At 43.4% G+C, this 22,639-nt stretch overlaps 1 protein-coding gene across 1 annotated transcript in view; it reads right to left on the bottom strand.

Annotated features, from left to right (window-relative positions):
• GRXCR1 (glutaredoxin and cysteine rich domain containing 1) overlaps positions 1-21,307 on the bottom strand; it is a 52,505-nt gene extending 31,198 nt beyond the window's left edge. The window contains exon 1 of the mRNA XM_028744995.2: positions 20,139-21,307. Coding sequence (XP_028600828.2) covers positions 20,139-20,534 — 396 coding nt within the window. The 5' untranslated portion in view covers positions 20,535-21,307. The remainder of the gene's footprint in view (positions 1-20,138) is intronic.
• Positions 21,308-22,639: the final 1,332 nt, after the last annotated feature.

Below are 22,639 nucleotides of genomic sequence, written 5' to 3'. Positions count from 1 at the left end.
TGGGAGTTGTAGTCTAGCAATGTCTAGAGAGCCACGGATTCCCTCCCCTTGGTCTGGAGAATATCTAAAGGAGCCCATGTCGTTCTGGGTCAGATATACAGCACAGTTCTACCCCACTGAATTCTGCTGGAATGACTCCTATAACATTAAAGAAAATAATAACTAGCTTTACTTTTTTAAAAAGGAGTAAAACTCCAGCATTTTCCATTGGTACCCAATTAGCATTTCATGTGAAAGTTTTCCCGAAACTCATCACATTAGTGACTTTGCATGCTGTGCCCTTAATGAGGCAAAAAGATGCTCTGTCGTTGGGCTATCTTTAGATTAGCAAAGTGCTGATGAAGTGTTGACTCAGTCTTGTGACTGCAGTGCTCCTGCTGTATCTTTGAGGAAACTCAAAAGTGCAAGAACTTCAGAAAGAGACGCATATTCTCCTCTAGTAATGCACAGAGCTGCGCTAGAGTCGACCATCAGAGAGCTCAGGGCTGCCCAATGGCCTTGCAGCGTACTTAACATAATTGGAACCATAACTCCCAACTGTTCCTCATCATTTAATCATGTCGAGAACGTGGAGAGGGCTTTTCATCTTCAAATTGCTTTACAAGCATTAATAAATTAAATAACATGGATCATCTTCATCGTCCCCCAATTATATGTGCTCTTCTGGGTTATATGTTTGAACGTGTCCTCTGCTTTCATTAAAGCATGCTACCTTGGGGGAAAGGCTTTCCTCGAACGAAAATTTTCCTAGCAAGAATAATAAAGCAAAACACACAAAGGAGAGGTTCTAGGAGGCAAATGTGCATTAGGTAGCAATGAAAAGAAAAGTTGCACTACGGATATGCTTTTAGCAAGGTATCAGGTGAGAAAGTGCCTAGCCTGAGAGAGTAGTTAGGATGTTACAACTAGGGCTGGATGATATATCACTATATCATCCAAAACTGGTTTGAAGTCTGTATCATGGTAACGGTTTCAAAATTTTTGACCTGGCAATATGTCGCGAATAATGATGTGCATGTTTGTGTGCTATGCAAAAGTCACAATGTGGGTAAAACCGTGAAGCCAGCCAATGGTTCTACATAGCTCCATCCTGATTTCAGACCTTGTGATATATCGGTATATCGCGATGTTTAGCTGGTGATTTATCGCAATGTTGAAACCCAAATATCGGCCGGCCCTACTGTTCGCCTCTACATAGTTCCATCTTTATTTCAGACATCGTGATATATTAATATACTGTGATGTTTAGCTGGTGATATATTGTGACGTTGGAAACCAGGTATTGCCCAGCCCTGCTTACAACTGCAAAATCTGTAAGTGCTGCAGGGGTCAGGGTCAAGATATTTTGCTGCCTGAGGCACAGGACAAGATGGAGACCTGCAGGCTTCCCATAGGCATTTGCTGGTTGTCCTCTTTGGGCTGATCCAGCAGGGCTGTTCTTATGTTCTCAGGATCAGCCTGCCAGTTGAATGTTACTTCAATACTGGCCACATGACCATCCTCCACTACCTGTCAGTAGGTAAACTTTGAGACCACAGGGCAAGCCATATTGCACACTGTCAGGGGTTCAGGAGCAGAGGGACAGGAAAGGGAGGAATTAGAGACCGAGGGAGAGGAATCCAAGGGAGAGGTCAGCGATGATAGCCGTCCGAGGTCTCTAAGTCTCTCCAGCGAATCAGAGGATTCACAGAAAGGGGCTCCCGTGATCAGAGCTAGGGGGTTGCCAGAGGGAACACCTCAGGAAGGAGGGGCCAGAGGGGACTCAGAGAGCAGCAGCTGGAAATCGGGACCAGCTTCCCCACCGGAGAGCAGTAGAGGGGAGGAGCCCCAGGCATCGGCAGCAGGCAGCTTTCCGTCAGCGGAAGGACATGAGTCAGGGTTAGCCACGCCTGCATCAGAGAGCGAGGAAACGGTCAAAAGGAAGGTCAGGGGCAGCGCGCGCGCGCCAAGTTCAAATGTACAAGAGGGTGGCGCAATGAGCAGCCCGGAGAGGGAGCCGGGTCCCAAAGCCCGCCGAAGAGAGGGGGAGGAGTCCGAGGGGTCCGCATCCGAGGCGTCCAGGAAGGAAGGCACCCCGGGGGGTAGTAGGACCCAGAGGCGGAAGGAGAAACGCAGAAGGTGGAGTAAGGCTAGAGTCTTAAACTGGTGTACAGGGGGCGGAGACTCAGACGAGGCTTCGCTGGTCTAGGGTCTAGACGTAGAGACGCACGCTAGGGTTTGAAAATGGGAACTAAACTTCAATAAAGACTTTTGTACAGTTCCGCTGGCTAGCGTTGGTCTTCTGTGAGCTGGGACCTGGAGGCAGTCTCTGACACACACACATCTCAGTCCTTCAACAAAGCCAGTGTGGTGCAGTGGTTAGAATGTTGGACTACGAATAAACATTCACAATTTTTTTACTGATAATAATAAGCTAAACAGTTGGAGGATCTATACAACTCTGTAACATGCAGAAAATAGCATTCTTGGAGAAACCAAAGACTGGAACTGAGGGAAGTCGGGGGGTGGGGTGGGGGATGGGCTTTGGGGGGGAGGAAAAATGGGGGGGATGGGGGGGAAATAAGAATATGTTTTTGGAAAATATGTTTTGTTATAATTTTGAATAAAATTTATTTTAAAAAAAATAGAATGTTGGACTACGACCTGGGAGAACCGGGTTCAAATCCCCACTCGGTGGTAGAGCCCATAGCATCGCCTGACCTACCTCATAAGCTAGTGTATGTTGGGTTGTACATTGGCAATAAATGTATTATTATTATTATTATTATTATTATTATTATTATTATTATTATTTGGCCCCTTTCCAGGCAGTGAAATGCCTTGGGGTGGCACGTGGGTTAAATATTCATAAACCATTAGCGCATTAAAAAAAACCATGGTCATATACAATGAAATAATTTAAACATTGCAAAATTCTAAAATGACAAATGGCTAACACTGAATCAGATTAATTATCTAATAATGTTTTTTGGGGGGAACTTTCAGCAGGCGATAAAATATTTTGAGCATTTACAGGAAGCAAGTGCCACTGATTTCATGAGAATCCACTTTGACCAATAGAGTTTGGGAGCTGATGAGCAATGGTGTTAGTTTTAGTCATCTTAGGTTTGATAAAACTTCTTATTGAATCATAGAATTGTTGAGTTGGAAGGGACTCAAGAGGACATCTAGTCCAACCACCTGAAACTCAGGTATCACAGCTGGAGAATCCCTGACAGAGCTCTGTTTTAAAACCTCCAATGTTCTCACCTTTAAAAATAATTTGTAGATTGACACTTTCATTTGCAATTGGTATTTCTTGCTGCATCAACTACGAAGAGGCTGCTGTGGGATATTTATAAATAAGTATGGGGGTTTTTTTGCAGAGTAATCTTAGCAAAAGAAATAGGCTCCTGCCCTAAGATGCTTACTGCTAAAATAGAAGCTTGCAGTCAAAATAGCAGGGCTATATTGTTAAGTATCCCCCACAATCTAATTTGGGTCCTGGCACTTCAGATTAACCTTAATCTGACCCAAGGCCAATCTGACCTGAATCCAGGCCCTGAATCAAATCCGGAGCCTTCTACAGTGTTCAGTTAGGGTTTATACCTTAGTAAATATGCAGTTGGGAGCAGGGAGTGAGACACAAAATGGCAGCTTGTGTGCGTCTCCCTCATCCCCCACCGTCCAACTGCATCTTTTAACAGACTTGGATCTTTTCGAGTGCACACAATCCAACCCAGGGTAAGAACTTTAAAAAATAATAACCCAAACATGATGGGTTAATGTTACTGGAACAGTGGAACCTTGGTTCCCAAATGGCTTAGTTGCTGAACAAATCTACTCCCAAACACCGCAAACCTGGAAAACTTTAGAGCAAAAAGGCCAGTTACATAAAGAACGCCAGCCCAAGCTAGATAAGTCAAAAGACAGGACACTTCAGTAGCCCCTTGGTTGATCTTGAAATTCACCATCCATTACCCCAGCTGGAGCCCGATCAGCCATCGCCAAGTGACGCTCCTCCCAAGGGAAACGCGACACACAGACAAACAGAGACAGATTTAATTGTCTTTGACAAAGACCCCCCCCCCAAAAGTGCCTTAGCAAATGTGACCAGGGTCCATGGATTAATAACCGCCGCCTCAGAGGTAGTGGAGGAAATAGATCAGGAACTGTCCAGGGCTCCAAGTGATAGCCAACTTTCTAATATGCACCTAGATTGACTTTATGCCACGGCTGGGAGCCTGGTGCAAAATTCCTCTCTGCAGTTGTTATCGTGGAAGTAAGTGCTCCAGTTTGCAAACGTTTTTCGGAAGCCGAGCATCCAACACAGCTTCTGCTTGAGTGCAGGAAGCTCCTGCAGCCAATCGGAAGCTGTGTCTTGGTTTTCGAATGGTTTCAGGAGTCGAATGGACTCCCAGAATGGATTAAGTTTGAGGACCAAGGTACCACTGTAGTCTGTTAATGGTTCCACATTTTAACCACTTGTAAAAAAAAGAAAAGAAAGAAAAGGTAAAGGACCCCTGATGGTTAAGTTCAGTCGCATACGACTCTGGGGTTGTGGCGCTCATCTCGCTTTACTGGCCAAGGGAGCCAGCGTTTGTCCGCAGACAGTTTTTCCGGGTCATGTGGCCAGCATGACTAAGCCACTTCTGGAGAACCAGAGCAGTGCATGGAAACGCTGTTTACCTTCCCGCCGGAGTGGTACCTATTTATCTACTTGCACTTTGACGTGCTTTCGAACTGCTAGGTTGGCAGAAGCAGGGACCAAGCAACGGGAGCTCACCCCGTCGCGGGGATTAGAACCGCTGACCTTCTGATCAGCAAGCCCAAGAGGCTCAGTGGTTTAGACCACAGCGCCACCTGCATCCCTTTAACCACTTGTAAGGCACCCAAATAAATATTCCAAATTAAGGACGAGCCTTGTTTCTTCCCTTCCAAGAAAGGATTCCAATGAGTTCATTCCCAAGCAAACATGTTGTCATGGATAAGGAAACTACTTCCTGTCTTGCCATCATTTGATGTACAGTGGTACCTCGGGTTACATACGCTTCAGGTTACATACGCTTCAGGTTACATACGCTTCAGGTTACAGACTCTGCTAACCCAGAAATAGTGCTTCAGGTTAAGAACTTTGCTTCAGGATGAGAACAGAAATCGTGCGGCGGCAGTGGGAGGCCCCATTAGATAAAGTGGTGCTTCAGGTTAAGAACAGTTTCAGGTTAAGTACGGACCTCCGGAACGAATTAAGTACTTAACCCGAGGTACCACTGTATATCTTTGTTGGAAGCCACCCAGAGTGGCTGGGGAAACCCAGCCAGATGGGCGGGGTACAAATAAATTATCATTATCATGAGTTGTGCTCTTGTGTGTTGCACACAGTTTTGTGTGGAAATCCCAGAGTTGCCAACCTTCCCTTCCCCGCCCCCTCCCAGCACCACTTGTGGTCTTTTAAACAGTCATTGCTAGGCAGAAATGAAACAGGTTTTCCCAGCATGAAAATTTCTGCCTTTCATATGTCAAAGCAGGGGGCAAGGAGACCATTATAGTCCTATTCTATTTATGAGCCAGTTTTGAGAACGAGTCCTTCGTAAAGAAACAGATAACAGCAAATCTTACACACGCTCACCACATTATTTTTTCATGATACGGTTGGCATCTTTCTCTGAAAATACAAGTGGAAATATCCCTTTAGTTTCCAGAGCGATGGCGTTAAAATGCCTTCTACTGCATAGGCTAGCTATCCAGATGGCTTTTTGTCATCTTTCCTGTCAGGTGTGAAATGAGCATCTTCCTCACGAGGTTTGCAACGACCTCTTCAGTTGATTTTCGGAGGGGAGAAACTATGAAGTGTTCCGTGGCTCCTTTTCCTGAATCTATTGTTTAATTTGTCTCTCCCCCCCCCTTTTTTTTTTTAACATTTCACTCAGAAAGTGTTGAAATGTGCAGTGAAGGAAACAAAAGCAGAGAAATGAATCACAAAATCATAGAATGGTAGAGTCGGAAAAGAATTCCGGGGGGGTCATCTAATCCAACCCCCTGAAATGCAGGAATCTCAACTAGATCATGCAGGACACATGGCCATCCAATCTGAGCTTAAAAATCTACTTAAAGAATAAAATAATAAAACATGGAATCAATCACAAAGTATAGACCGACCTGGAAGAAGAAGAAGAAAACTAACAAGCCGGCTTTCAAGATTTTTTACTAACAATGCAAACCACAGCTAAGATGGGGAGGGTCGGCAGTCAGCGAAATTAAAGGACAAATGGAAAAGATTTGCCTTGCAACTCTTTCTAAGAGCCTCCAAGGCAGAGAAGCTACACCACAAGCTACATTTGGAAGCAAATATCCAGAGGATTGGTTATGAGAAGATGGAGCGATGGTACCCAGTTTCACGGTCCTTTCCTCTTGCTTACTAGCAATAAAGGGGAGGATCAGAATGAAATGGTCAGTCCTATATGCCTGAATATTCCGTATCACTGCCCAACTCTGACTTTTTCTTTGTTCATAAGCAAGTTCTAATTATTCCTCTTCCATATATCATCTATGCTACTGTCTTTATGCCTCCCTCTTAATAATAAAAAGGTCAAGGGACCCCTGACCATTAGGTCCAGTCGTGACTGACTCTGGGATTGCGGCGCTAATCTCGCGTTATTGGCCAAGGGAGCCGGCGTACAGCTTCCGGGTCATGTGGCCAGCATGACTAAGCCGCTTCTGGCCAACCAGAGCAGCGCACGGAAATGCCATTTACCTTCCTATTTGTCTACTTGCACTTTGTGCTTTTGAACTGCTAGGTTGGCAGGAGCAGGGACCGAGCAACGGGAGATCACCCCGTCATGGGGATTCAAACCGCCAACCTTCTGATCGGCAAGTCCTAGGCTCTGTGGTTTAACCCACAGCGCCACTCACGCCCCCTCTTAATAATACCGTCCAGCAAAAGAGAGAGAGAGAGAGAATCCAAAGAATGCAAAACTTAACAATGTTTCTTTGAATGGCAATACAGTGGATTCTTGGTTCTCAAACGTCTTGGTACCCAAACAATGTGGAACCCAAACACTGCAAACCCGGAAGTAAGTGTTCCAGTTTGCAAACTTTTTTCGGAAGTCAAATATGCTCCATTTTGAATGCCACACTTCCAATTTGAGTTGAGGTCTGCTTTTGCTATTTATTTTGCCTTTTTGTTTTTGCTGCTTTTTTGTTTTTGTTTTTGTTTTTGTGACTATGTGGAACCCTGCTCAGCTATTGATTGATTGATTGATTGACTGATTGATTGATTGTGCAACTGCAGTACATTGCTTATTGCTTTCATTTGATGGATCAATGGTCTCGTTAGATAGTAAAATTCATGTCAAATTGCTGTTTTAGGGATTGTTTTTAAAAGTCTGGAACGGATTAATCTGTTTTGCATTACTTTCTATGGGAAAGCGCACCTTGGTTTTGGAACGCTTTGGTTTTGGAACGGACTTCCGGAACGGATTAAGTTTGAGAACCAAGGTACCACTGTATAACATCTGCTTAGACAGTTACTTGTTTAATATTCAATGTGCTATGTAGAAGCAGCATGATCCTGTGCTTGCAATTCACACAGCAATTTGTATAGAAGCAGAACTAAACCAATGCTAATAGTCTGTAATGTCTCTGTATTAAAAAAAAAGTAGGAAATGTAATGAAGTCCACTCTCAGGAAGGAATTCAACATCACATTAGTTTAAAGTCACCTATCTATGTTCTAGTCTAGTTCTAGCTTCAAGCTTTTAGTCTAGTCTATGTTCTAGTGGCTTTTAAAAAAAAAGAAGGGTCAAGAAGCCAGTATGGTTCCTATGTCTGGCTGCACAACAGCCTGCTGTAGCCCCAGTACTTTCTGTGCACAGGATGTTGCACTACAAGCTTCTGCTAAACTCTAGCAACTGTTGCACTTCACCTCATGGACTCAGCTATACAGCTGCAAATATAACGTTTTACGTGCATTGTACAAATGTGACACTAGGTGGCGATGGTGGGCTTACGGCAAATTCAATATATTCAACCCTTGAAGGACAGCATGTGGGAAGCCACACAAAATTTGTAATTGGCCATGTAATTGATTTCTATTTGAAGTGGTATTGCTATTTGGTATAAATATAATATAATATAATATAATATAATATAATATAATATAATATAATATAATATAATATAATATAATATAATATAATATAATATAATAATATAATAATAATATAATATAATACTATAATATAATATAATATAATATAATATAATATAATATAATATAATATAATATAATATAATATAATATAATATAATATAATATTATGGTGCATGTTGGATTTTTGTAATTTAAAATTTATATATATATATATATAATGACCCACCTAAGTGGGATTCAGGATATCACTCAAGAAATCACTCAAGATATCCCTCAAGTAATTAAGGAACAAAAGAAGAAAAGGCACACTAGCCTGGGAACCTCCTCTCTGCCCAGAACATTGGAGGCTATACACCACACCTTCAACAGTATTTATAGGAACTCAAACACTGAGATCCTGCTCTGTTCCAGTAACAAGAAGCCGAAAACACCAGCCTGAAGATGACGAGTGAGACCTCGTCGAAACGTCGCCTAGACACCCCAACTTTTACACGGGAAGACACCCGAGGACACCAAAACCTGCATTCCTGTACCCGTGAAAATCTACGAAAGCAAATATATATATATATATATATATATATTCACACACACACACACACACACAGTGGTACCTCAGGTTACATATGCTTCAGGTTACATACGCTTCAGGTTACAGACTCCGCTAGCCCAGAAATAGTACCTCGGGTTAAGAACTTTGGTTCAGGATGAGAACAGAAATTGTGCTCTGGCGGCAGCGGGAGGCCCCATTAGCTAAAGTGGTACCTCAGGTTAAGAACAGTTTCAGGTTAAGAATGGACCTCCGGAACGAATTAAGTACTTAACCCAAGGTACCACTCTGTGTGTGTGTGTGTGTGTGTGTGTGTGTGTGTATGTGAGTGTATGCGCTTTTTTTTTAAAAAAAAGCATTTTCACAGCATTTTTTATATGTGTCTAGATTCCACCATCTCTCTCTGATTGCTCAGCTGGCCTTCAGACAACACTGAATCCATGTCTGTAAGTCTATAAAAAGAGCATTAGCACCCCTCAGCTTATAAAATACTGCACATACGTCAGGAAACATGCGGACTATATAGAAGCAAATCTTTTTTTGGGTGGGTTGCGCTTGACTAAGATTACTAAGCTCCTTATACAACTGGCAAGCATTTTCATAACTTTAGGGTTTAATATATCCCGGGGTAGGTTTCCTGTGTTCCTGCTGATATCTGTAGAATATCACTGCACTGGTCAGTTGATTCCGTTTCACTTATGAAAGTCAGCTCAAGTTAGCTGCGCTCAGCTCACACAAGATCTGGTATCAGGAAGCCTTGATCAGGAGCTGTCAAGAGAGGATGTTGACACCTCACTCCCAAAGTGTCCTGCAAGAGTCACAGGAAGATCCACAAAGAGCCACTACCCATGGGAGCTTCAGCTAGTGGGGACAAATCTTCCACTTCCATTTTCTCTCCGTTGCTCCACATTTCTGTAACAATTTGCAATTTTTAAAAAATCTTCACGAAAAATTGCACGAAAATATGTCTCCCAATAAACACATTTTCCTGTGCATTTTTCACAAACGTACACATTTTTTTCAAACAGTTCCCCCCTAATTCAATGCATTTTATGTTATTTTCATGAATGTGTGCATTTATATGCACACTTTCCCCTAATATATGCAATTTTTTGTACATTTTACTTGGCTGGGGAAGTGAACTGCAAAATTCAGAGAAGTGTGAATTCCAAAGGGCAGCTGTGTTTTGATTCATTGCTTTGGAACATGAAGATTATATAGCTTTGCCTTTAAATGTGAACCGAATCACCTTTCTCCTTCCATCCCTACTTACAGCCCATTTGTATGCACTCTTGCTGAGAGGTACGCATGCCAAAAGCACAAATTTCATTGCCCCAAACTGTTAAAATTGCCTGCTTCTTCTGCGGTTGATAAAAACCACAATCGTCATTAGAATGTATTTCAAAAAAAGATGTTCTCAGATGACGCATCTTTTTCATAAGTTGGCTTTGTTTGTGTACAAAAGCAAGTTCTTGCCAAATGTTGATTCTTCCCTTTCTGAAATATAGCTCGCTGTCCTCCTACATGACCTGGATTGCGACCACAATCCTAACCACATTTACCTGGTGGGAGAAAAGCAATGACAAACCTAGACAGCATCTTAAAAAGTAAGATGGAGGGCACAAGGGGACGACAGAGGACGAGATGGTTGGATAGTGTTCTCGACGCTACCAGCATGAGTTTGACCAAACTGCGGGAGGCAGTGGAAGACAGAAGTGCCTGGCACGCTCTGGTCCATGGGGTCATGAAGAGTCGGGCACGACTAAACAACAACAAGAATTTGATGGGACTTACTTCTGAGTAGACATGGTTAAAGTTCCAGCCTCAACGCCTGACTGAATAATCTACAAGGCTCCATCCGAATGCTGCACATGGTTTTCAAGCAAGTACTTTTAATGGTTCAAATTTAGAAAATGGATGTTTCAAGTATATTGGACCCCAGTCCACCTAGGAAGGAATGGGCTAGTTCAGATAGTTGCTGGTGCTGTATGGCTGATAATACTTCTTTGAGGCATGTGGTGCAGGTGTGTCCTGTGTTGTCTTCCTTCTAGTCAGAAATTAATTTTGTTTTGGAAAAATCCTTTATATTTGCAGATATTCACAGGTTTTAAAATGATGTTCCTGCAATGTGGGAGACTAACAATGAAAGTATGAGCCCTTAGAGACTGATACTTCGAGGATAGAAGAATAAACACCGACCATCCATTACTCAATAGTCTGAAATCTTCCTGCTCTCTCTGCATTTGAATAATAATAATAATAATAATAATAATAATAATAATAATAATAATAATAAATTTTATTTATATCCCACCCTCCCCAGCCGAAGCCGGGCTCAGGGCGGCTAACAACAATAAAACAGTACAACAGTACAACACAACACTCTAAAATCATTCATTATAAAATTAATTCAAATCAAACCAATGGCAACCATTGGGCCAGAGCTCCGCGAAGATTGCCGAAGGAGGGAGTCAGGCTGTGCCCTGGCCAAAGGCCTGGTGGAGCAGCTCTGTCTTGCAGGCCCTGCGGAAAGATGTCAATATATATACAGTGGCACCTCGGGTTAAGAACTTAATTCGTTCTGGAGATCCATTCTTAACCTGAAACTGTTCTTAACCTGAGGTACCACTCTAGCTAATGGGGCCTCCCGCTGCCACCACGTCACCGCCATGCGATTCCTGTTCTCATCCTGAAGCAAAGTTCTTCACCTGAGATACTATTTCTGGGTTAGCGGAGTCTGTAACCTGAAGCATCTGTAACCTGAAGCATCTGTAACCCAAGGTACCACTGTATCTCTGCATTTGAGTATACCATCATCAATCTTGTTTCGGTATCAGTTCAGACATCCAAATATATAGTAAACTGCCCTGAAATCTATGGATGAAGGATGGTATACAAATTTAATAAATCAATAAAAAAATAGATTCAGGTAGGTAGCCGTGTTGGTCTGACACAGTCAAAATAAATTGAAAAATTGAAAAATTGTCCAGTCGCACCTTAGAGACCAACTCAGTTTGTTCTGGGTATAAGCTTCCGTGTGCATGCTAACTTCTTTAGATACTTCAGATTCTTCTGGTATCTGAAGAAGTGTGCATGCACACGAAAGCTTATACCCAGAACAAACTTAGTTGGTCTCTAAGGTGCTACTGGACAATTTTTTAATAAAAAAATAAATATTTCAGTTAGGACTGATGGCTCATCCTTTCTGTAAGGTGAGCTGACATTCATCCTCTCTTTTTATTTCATTCTGTTATATTTGCAACTAGTGTATTTTTTAAAAAGAGAAGCAAGGTCGCTATTATTTTCATGCGAAGGAAGAGGAACAGTGGTTAAAAAGCAGTGTTTTGGCAAAAGCTGACTAGTCTAGTCAACTCAACTGAGATTTGAATTCAGATTTCTAAATTCCAAGTGGTCCGTCCATGGAAGAGAAGGCCTCTCCAGGTTTCAGAAAGATAACGTTTAGCTCTAACCCTTTGGTTTAGCATGGCAAGCCAGGCGACACTCAGAACCCCTCATTCTCAGTCCCAAAGGCACAAAAGCCCACAGAAAGGGGCCACCAATGAAATTGCTACGTCACCTTTTCTTCTAGCTGCTTTGCCTGGAGGATGTGGAAAGATGTTGTCATGACAACTGCATTTCCCTTCTCATTGAAGCAGGCAAAAGAAGATGAGGGGGGAGGGGTTGCCATAGCAACTTTTTCCACACCAGACATCAGCAGCAATCAAAAGGCAATTCGGGAGGGATAAATAACACCCCCATGGGGCAGCAGTAGCTTTGCCTTCTTGGAATATTGAAGGCTCTAGTCCTGGCACATCTGCTTTGTGCAAGCTGGTGGCGTGCCAAATTATTTTTGAGCCAAAACTGACCATTTGAAAGGGCATGAAAGTTATGCAGACCACCCTCCATCCCCCGCAAGAATCTATTTTCCATTCTTTTGTGTATATATTTGTGCCATCCCTATTAGAAACCATTTAGCTCCTCAGTACGCTACTGATTTGAATTATGGTGCTGGAGGATGCTCTTGAGAGTCACATGGACTGCAAGAAGATCAAACCTCTCCATTCTGAAGGAAATCAGCCCTGAGTGCTCACTGGAAAGACAGATCGTGATGCTGAGGCTCCAATACTTTGGCCACCTCATGAGAAGAGAAGACTCCTTGGAAAAGACCCTGATGTTGGGAAAGATGGAGGGCACAAGGAGAAGGGGACGACAGAGGACGAGATGGTTGGACAGTGTTCTCGAAGCTACCAGCATGAGTTTGACCAAACTGCGGGAGGCAGTGAAAGACAGGAGTGCCTGACGTGCTCTGGTCCATGGGGTCATGAAGAGTTGGACACAACTAAACAACAACACACTACTCCTTGGGTTGCCTTTTTTTCAAAAAATGCATCACAGAGTGACCATGATGACATCGCAGACCACTTGAGTCAGGTTTGGTGAGGGCAAATGAAGCTGCATTGTCTGAAGTCCCATCACCCTCAACTACTTAACAGCTTTGGATTGACATGGGGTAGAAAAGGTGGTTCACTCATGCATACCTGAATATATCTATATCCAGTGCTTTCCCCCCAAGGGGTACTCAAGGGTACGCAGTACTGGCACATCATTTTAGTTGTTGCACTTGCTGTAGCAACTTCATGGTGAGTCCCAACACCTATTTGTCTAGAAGAAAGACACTGTCTATATCAGTATCTATCTGTTTACCCTTCCTGCAATATTTCCAACCCTGAAGCCTGGCCAAGGTGTGGGGACACCCTTTTAGGTCCAACACATACAGTGGTACCTCGGGTTAATTACTTAATTCGTTCCGGAAGTCCGTTCTTAACCTGAGGCATCACTTTAGCTAATGGGGCCTCCCACTGCTGCCGCGCCGCCAGAGCACGATTTCTGTTCTCATCCTGAAGCAAAGTTTTTAACCTGAGGTACTATTAACCTGAGGTAAAATTCAGCTGACAAAAAAAAGGATACTCCTTTCTAAGACTCTTCACGTTGCCTTTCTGTGGGTTAAACCACAGAGCCTGATCAGAAGGTCAGTGGTTCGAATCCCTGTGGCAGGGTGAGCTCCCATTGCTCAGTCCCTGCTCCTGCCAACCTAGCAGTTCGAAAGCACGTCAAAGTGCAAGTAGATAAATAGGTACCGCTCCAGCAGGAAGGTAAACAGCGTTTCCATGCGCTGCTCTGGTTCGCAAGAAGCGGCTTAGTCATGCTGGCCACATGACCCAGAAGCTGTATGCTGGCTCCCTCGGCCAGTAAAGCGAGATGAGCGCCGCAACCCCAAAGTTGGCCATGACTGGACCTAATGGTCCGGGGTCCCTTTACCTTTACCTTTTAAACGGCCTGCTAATGCAGCCCAACTCTGCCTTTTGTCGCCTTCTCCTATCTTAAATAGCTTCCTCGTGTTTTTAGTTGAAAAGAGAATTTGTAACTAGGTCAACTGTGTGGACCTTTTTTAGTAAGAGAGAATTTTGAAGCAGTGTTAGGCCCAAGGGATCCTTCTTAAGAGAAACGGTTCCAGTTAAATCTAGGACGGGGTGGGGAACTCTTTTTTCTTCAGTCTGAGGGTCTCATTCTCCTCTGGGCAGCATTCTGGGGGACACATGCTAGTCGTGACCGGAAGCAAAAGGAGGCGGGGCAACATATGCAATTTTTTGCTTTTATACAGGAGGCTAGTTTCTGCGCGCACACACACACACACACACACACACACACACCTCTTTATCCTCCATCCAAACAAGTAAGAGACATTGTTGTTGTTTAGTCGTTTAGTCATTTCCGACTCTTCATGACCCCATGGGGGCCAGGCACTCCTGTCTTCCACTGCCTCCCGCAGTTTGGTTAAACTCATGCTGGTAGCTTCAAGAACACTGTCCAACCATCTCGTCCTCTGTCGTCCCCTTCTCCTTGTGCCCTCCATCTTTCCCAACATCAGGGTCTTTTCCAGCGAGTCTTCTCTTCTCATGAGGTGGCCAAAGTATTGGAGCCTCAGCTTCAGGATCTGTCCTTCCAGTGCGCACTCAGGGCTGATTTCCTTCAGAATGGATAGGTTGGATCTTCTTGCAGTCCATGGGACTCTCAAGAGTCTCCTCCAGCACCATAATTCAAAGCATCAATTCTTCGGCGATCAGCCTTTTTTATGGTCCAGCTCTCACTTCCATACATCACTACTGGGGAAACCATAGCTTTAACTATACGGACCTTTGTCGGCAAAGTGATGTCTCTGCTTTTTAAGAGACATTATTAGAGTTCAAAGACACATACCAACCAGGCAAAAACACTCCAAGAGGATGCAAAGCAGAACCAGTGAGGGGTGTGATCTAAGAAAAGGGAGTTTCACAGGGGAGAGCCCTGAGGGCCAGGTTGGAAGGCTTTGAAGGCCACATTTGGCTCTCTGAAGTTTCCCATCCATTATCCAAGTTCCCCACTGAGGACATATTTTTGGCAGCTTTATGACAGAGGATCAGAAATCAATATCTTTCTGACTGGGTGGTTCAGATGTTAGGTGTGGGCTTCTGAAATCAGATGACGACTTTCTTCCATAAATATTGTTCAAAGGTTATGTGACGAATGCTCTCTGTTCATTACTTTAGAGAAAATAGCATCATATAATTGGGTTGATTTGCACGTGTGTATTCATCATTTCATGGCTCTCAGCGGAATGTGTTGACTTCCTCTGTTGAAAAGTATCACCTTTGAGAGACATTGACAGCAATAGATATGAAAGCTCAGACTAATTTGTGGTGTCTGCTTTACACATCCAAGTCATATTACTTGATCCTGCCACCAACTGGGTACTTTGACTGTCAATGAGCTGAGGAAAGTTTCGGCAGAGAAAACAAGAAGCTGAAGACAGGTTATGGAAGACTATTGCAGCTTTGTCCCACTCACAGACCTCTGTCACAGCAGAGCCATCTTAGCTCTGTGCATAGGTTCAAACCACTTGTTGAGGAATATGTCTTACATGTGTATTGCTGATAGGACTCTGCAGTAGACAATAGCATAGTGGGGGGGGGCACAGGGGCGGTTGCCTCAGGCGCAAAATTGTTTAGGGGCACAAAATTTCAACACCTGGTGCTGCCTCAATATAGCTGCATGCTTCCGTTGCTGGGCTCTGTTGAAAACGGCTTCTCCATGCGAACCAGGAAGTAACCTTTCCAGGCAACAGAATGACTCTTCTTTTCTTATCTCTATAGCCGTGCTCTCCTGAGTGATGTGGACGCTTTTAGACAGTTGAATGTGCATACGTACTCCATCCGTTTCCCTCTACCCATCCACCCTCCTCTGCACAGCCCCTGGCACTGGCAACCCATGCTACACCACTGCCAGTAGATACTCCAGGTAGATTTACTTTATAAATACTGTGAGTTGGCTAGCTGTTGAAATGCAGAGTCACAACAGAGAACCAACTCAAAACCAGCTATCTGAGCTGGCTTTTTCCTACCACGAGAAACTAACCATGCCCCACATACTACCTTTCTGCTTTTCTCACAGTCCCCTCAATCCCCTTCAGAAGATTGCCCTAGCCTAGATGTTGAGTAGATGAACCCCTGAGCTGATGAGATGGTTGCAAACCCTGCAAGATCTTCAAGCGGAGGCAGCAGGAGAAACTTCAGAGAACGTAGGTTTGGGAACCATTTGCACAATCCAAAGTTGTTTGTTCCTTTATTTGATCCTATTTGAATAGTGAAAGTGTTGCATATCCTCCTAAGCTGTGAGTTGCCTCTCTGTGCAGTTGCCTGCTTTGAATTCTATGTGAATAGTTGGGTATCAAGACCACATCCACTCACCCACTTAATTTTATTGCGTATATATTTTAGGAATGCAGCTGATGTGCTGTGCATCCTGATGCCCATTCACACTGCAATGTTCATTCTGGTTCCATTTAATAAAGTGGCTGCGTTTGTCTTTTGATGCAGAATGGAATTCATATATTCAGCCCAGGTCACTCCTTGTTACATGTGACTATTAACAGAGTCAATGAGGTAACTTAGGAAACTGCAATTAATCCAGAATAGTGGCAGCTAAACTGTTGACTGGGAGTGGCTGCCGAGACCATATAACACCAGTCCTGAGAGACCTGCATTGACTCCCAGTATGTTTTCGAGCACAATTCAAAGTGTTGGTGCTGACCTTTAAAGCCCTTAACGGCCTCGGACCAGTATACCTGAAGGAGCATCTCCACCTCCATCATTCTGCCCAGACACTGAGGTCCAGCACCAAGGGCCTTCTGGGGTTCCCTGATTGTGAGAAGTGAGGTTACAGGGAACCAGGCAGAGGGCCTTCTCGGTAGTGGCACCTGCCCTGTGGAACACCCTCCCAGCAGATTCAATGAAATAAGCAACTATCTTACTTTTAAAAGACATCTGAAGGCAGCCCTGTTTAGGGAAGTTTTTAATGCTTAATGCTGTATTGTGTTTTTAATATTCGGTTGGAAGCCGCCCAGAGTGGCTGGGGAAACCCAGCCAGATGGGCAGGGTATAAATAATAAATTATTATTATTATTATTATTATTACTACCTGAGGAACTGTCTGGTCCAGGGGTGCCAGCTTGAACAAAATATTGGGGGAGCCCAAGTAAGACCTACCTCACATAATCAATCACAAGACGCCTATCAACTTTGAGGGGGCTCCTATAGCCTGGTCTCCTGCACCCCCTGCCTGACCACTGCATTTGACCAGAGATTCTGCTGTAGGACATCTGCCCATCAACTTTCATCATGGGATTCTGCTTAGCAGCACCTATCTTATAGAATTCCCACCCTTTGAACACTGCACACATATCTTCTGTACTAAGTTACATACAGTTGTTGCAAACTTTCCCATTTACTCAAGCTTTCCCTGCAATGCAAACAGCCCTGGGTTTGGGGTTTTTGATGTGCTATATAGTTTGCATGCATATTTGTGTGTGTTAAATTTTATACTGTTTCAATATATTTCTCATTGCACTCCACTTAATTAATGGTATATAATATTGTAAATGTGTAAATAAAATGAACTGAATAATACTCAATATTTAAAGGCTGAAAATGAGATTTAGAAAAATATAATTACTTAAAAATTGATATTTTGATATATATTTTTCTATTTCCTCAGTATACAAATATTAGGATTTTATATCAAGAAACCATACATTTAGGCTATAATCACACATCACCATACTCAGTTGACTTACTTTTGAGTAGACATGTATTGAATTCAACTGGCTTATTTCTCTAGGAGTCCTTAAATTTATTGTACAAAGAAGGTTGCAGCCTAAGTACTCAGAATGGGGGAAAATTCAAATGAAGCCATTTAATCCTTTCCTGCAGCTAGTGAGAAGAGGGTCTTATTAAGACAGAGAGCTCTAATTCAGTTTTCATTTCCCCTCTACTAAAGTGTTTTTGTGTGTCCATTATTCATTATCAAAGGTAACATTCTTGGTTGGAAAAGTTGGTGGGAGTTTGCAAGTATGCTTTTTTTACACAAGGAAGATGTAAAGATGCAAACAGTTGCCTAAAGCTGTTAAAATTATATCATATGACTATGATGTAATGACACATTTCCATTCTTAATCCGTTTTCAGAAGTCCAAAATTAATGCTTCACATACGTAATCATTTCAAGACTTAATATGACGTGAAAAGAGCGTTCATTATTTTCAACCTGAAAATCACCAGAAGGAAAGGGTGATAAGAGGGATTAATAATTTATTTGCAACCTTAGTATATCTCACTAGGAATTACTGGGTTGTATTCAACAGGGATCGTAGGGCCTCCATTAGCAGAGCAGGGAGAGAATAAATTTTCAATGGTGACCCCTCCCACCTGCAGCCCCCTAAATTTACTCTGGAGTGTCCCACAACCGTCTGGAGCAGATTTAGGGAGGTGACAGTCTGCCGCAGAAAGGGTGAATCACCAAAGCTTTCTTCCCTCCCTGTTCCACTGATGGAAACCTTTTTGTCAGCTGAGTAACAGCACCAGATACAACCCACCATTAGGTAGGATGGACATGATTCAGCCAGTCCTCGGAATATTTAAGTCCTCTGGACTTCAGTGGCAGAGGGTGACAATGCAATCGCCTGTATGTCTACTCAGAAGAAAGGAAAGGTAAATGTGCAGAGGACTGCAACTTTAGGCATGTATTTAATTGTCCCATTAAAAGGGTAAGTCTGAAAAGTGCTTGACTGAGGCTAGATCATCTAACTCCTGCTTGTAAAAACCAACAGTGGTTTTCAGGGGTTAATTCAAGTTGGATATCACCAGGGCTAGGGCTGAAATCCAGAACCGGTTGAACAGGAAGGAAGGAAGAAATCTCCTTTGAGAATTCATTTTCTTCACCATCAAGGAGCACTTCAAACACGACAAAATTCCTACATGTAAGAAAAATCTTGCAGACAAGTATGCACTACTCTTTTTTACTTTAAATCTCAAATTGCATAGTGGAGCAGAGGCACAGCTACAAACCCAAAAGTCCACAGTTCATTTTTTGCCTTTGCTAGGACCCAACTAGATAACCTTTAGGCAAGTTACCAACTATTGGCTCTGCTCCCCGTCTCTACCGTTACATAATAATGCTAGTCTACCTTAGAGGATTATAAGAATTACTGAGATCAGTTGTAGTGCTACATAATAATAATAATGTCATGGCTGTGAGAAGCATGTTTTTACAATATTGAAATTGATCATTAAAAACAGGACTGATGAACCACATCAGAACCTGATATAAAAAGGAAATATTTCTGACAAGGCCAATTTTTAAATGAAATGATGAACAGCAGTCTATTTCAGATGGCATCTTCCAAAGGGAGCTTCATTTAAGCTCTCCATTGTTTGTCCCACTCCCAGCATTCCCATGTGCAGTGGCCCCGCCCCCTTTTGACCTGACCTGACCTTTCAGGTATCGAGCATGAAGGACTGCGAGGAGATTCTCATGGAGTTCCACTGAACATGTTTCGAATAATTTCTGCAATCTGGAGTCTCAATTGCACAGTTCCTGATCGTGGGGAGAATTCTAATGAACATGGTTAGAATTCTCCCTATGACATGAGGGCTTTTGGAGCAAAGCCTGAGAGTTCACCCCAATACCCTTACACCATTTGAGTCCCCACATATTTATTTTGATCACCTGAGCAGGGCTAACTACATACCCCAAAAGTGCTTGAAAAGAATATTTAATACACCATGTGGTGAAGATCTTTCCAGAGACCTTTAGAGTGTTCCCCTTTGAGGTTTTTTGGGGGTGCGATCTAGCCTGCAGGCTTCCGGTAATGTCAATTTTTATTTTTATTTCTTGCTTTTGTTGCAAAGATATCAAAGGCTGACCTCTAGATCAAAAGGAGCTCTCGTTTTAGGAATTAATCTCTGGGATGTTGTTATGAACTCTGAATGTTGAGCGTACATAGACAAAAATATGGCGCGTGCTTTGGGATAATTTGAAAGTGGAGACAGAAAGAAGTTGTAGACTGGGAGCAAAGCCACTGCACTTACCTCAAATACCTTTGTTAAATTGTCAAAGAGGGCTTGACCAGCACTGACTTTGTGCTTGACTCCTCGAACGGTGCCATTTTTGCTGAGGATGTTGACTCTTTTGGTGCCAAATCCTCTCTCTTTGGCAGCTCTCACGAAAATGAGCATGTCATCGCCCACCTTCTCGTTCTCATCCCACTCCAACCCAAGGTTTCCGTTGTGCGGTCCGTCCGATTCACTCAGCCTGCTGTTTGGGTCTGTTTCCGAGCTGCTGGTGCACTCGGAATCCAGTGAGTCAGAGGTCTCCCCGTCGGTGTACACCTCCTTGAGCACTCTCCCGCTGTGAGAGGAAGCGACCCGGAATCGGACTTTCCTCGGCTGCCTCTCGCCCTCGCCCTTGCTGTCGCTCTTAAACATTGTCCCATCTGCCGAAATCAGCCACTTACATCCTACTGGTCTAGGTTGTCATCGCATTTGCCAGATTCTCACACTTCAAACAATATCAAAGTTGTTTTCCACTGACGGCGCCACCGCTCATATGAAGCGAACATCGAAAGGAAAGTGGAGTCCGAAGAAGCGACAGAGCTGTTCAGCAATTAATAATGGATGCAGGCGTGTGCTATGGTTACCTTTAAACTAAAACCTGTAAAACGAGAGGAACAATTAAATATTCACGATCCTTTGTGTGTTTTCCTCAGTGTCAGAAAGGGGGTGGTGGTAAGAAAAAGAGTCCAAGGCTGAAAGAAAGAAACACCTTAAGTTATATCTAAGACATATATGTTAGTTTTCACGGCATAATAGATACATAAGGTGGAGAAAAGAGGAAATGTAGAAACCTTCCTGAGCTCCTGTTTCCTGACAGCTGCTGGCAGGTCCCCCACTTGCTGCTTGGAGCTATCTTCAAGCTGGCATCCTCAAATGACATTTTGTGGAGCAATCTTAGGCCAGTTACCTGTTACACCTTCCGAGCTGGGTCTTCTTGAAGTTGCTCAAATGGCCGCTTGCAGTCTGTGGCGAGCTGGCTCGTCACAAACTGAGGCAGCTGTGTTGCGAACAGGTCCTCAGGCAACATGCTCTAGAGCTGACGAGGGGAACTTCTGGCTTTTCAGATGTTGTTGGGTTCCAATTCCCATCAGTCCCAGCCAGCATGGCCAACAGCCAGAGATGCTGGAATCCAATGGCATCCCAAGGACCAAATGTTCCCATCACACCCACCCAGTAGCAGCTATTATCATCTGGTAAACTGACTCACTATGAGGTTGGGGTAGTTTTGACGCCATCTCATGTATGTGATTTCACCTCTCTCACCTCCTTCAAAACACTCAGCTGCCCTTTCTTGGGGGAACGGCCTTTGCCTTGTCCTTGTGCAATGGTGCATATGCATATTTACTCACAAGGAAGTCCCATTGGACTCATTCCCTACCACCACCACCCTTCTCCCTCCCCATTCCTTTTTTCTCATTCCATCCACCCCTCTCTCTGGTTCTCCAGCAACCCCACGCCAATTTTTGAGTGAAAGCAGGCATTTGTCTAATGTTGCCTTTGTGACTCTATTACACAAGCCACATACAGTACATCAATATAACATGTTGCTTCGTTTGTGATGAACTGGATTTGCTTCTTGCCGAAATCAAAGGGCATTTGGAAATACACCAGGGGGTGCTGGGAGAAGCTAAAATAGTTTCAAGAAGACTAACAAAAAATCTCTGTAATAAAATGTTTAAAATATATAGCACCTACTCTTCTATATATTTTAAACATTTTATTACAGAGATTTTTTGTTAGTCTTCTTGAAACTATTTTCTTGAAACTATATAAAAAGTCTTCTTGAAACTATATAAAAAATATATAGCACTTACTCTTCTAGGGACGCAGGTGGCGCTGTGGGTTAAACCACAGAGCCTAGGACTTGCCGATCAGAAGGTCGGCGGTTCGAATCCCCGCCACGGGGTGAACTCCCATTGCTCGGTCCCTGCTCCTGCCAACCTAGCAGTTTGAAAGCACGTCAAAGTGCAAGTAGATAAATAGGTATCCAGCGGGAAGGTAAACGGCGTTTCTGTGCGCTGCTCTGGTTTGCCAGAAGCGGCTTAGTCATGCTGGCCACATGACCCGGAAGCTGTACGCCGGCTCCCTCGGCCAATAAAGAGAGATGAGCGCCACAACCCCAGAGTCGGCCACGACTGGACCTAATGGTCAGGGGTCCCTTTACCTTTAACTTTACCTTTACCTACTCTTCTGCTCTTCAGCTTCTTATATCTCAAGGCTTGAACCGTACCATTAAAGTAAAAAAAGGTCTCAATCACTCAAAGACATTTGTTTTCGCATGTGTTGATAAATTCTCAAAGTTAAAAGCATTTGTACCCATCTGTGTTTGTAGAATGCCAGTTTCACATCTTTGTCTATGAAAAACTGACCTTCTTTGCAGACCTTTTGATGAACACTGCAGACATGTTCTCAGACAAAGGCGAGTTTAGCTTTGGATGCAGTATTGTGATAATTATTACTCAGGAGTTAGAACTGTT

This window comes from Podarcis muralis, chromosome 9 (assembly GCF_964188315.1).
Source record: "Podarcis muralis chromosome 9, rPodMur119.hap1.1, whole genome shotgun sequence".
Classification (NCBI taxonomy): domain Eukaryota; kingdom Metazoa; phylum Chordata; class Lepidosauria; order Squamata; family Lacertidae; genus Podarcis; species Podarcis muralis.
Note: the sequence above shows the minus strand (reverse complement) of the source record. Positions and strands in the feature narration are given on the sequence as shown.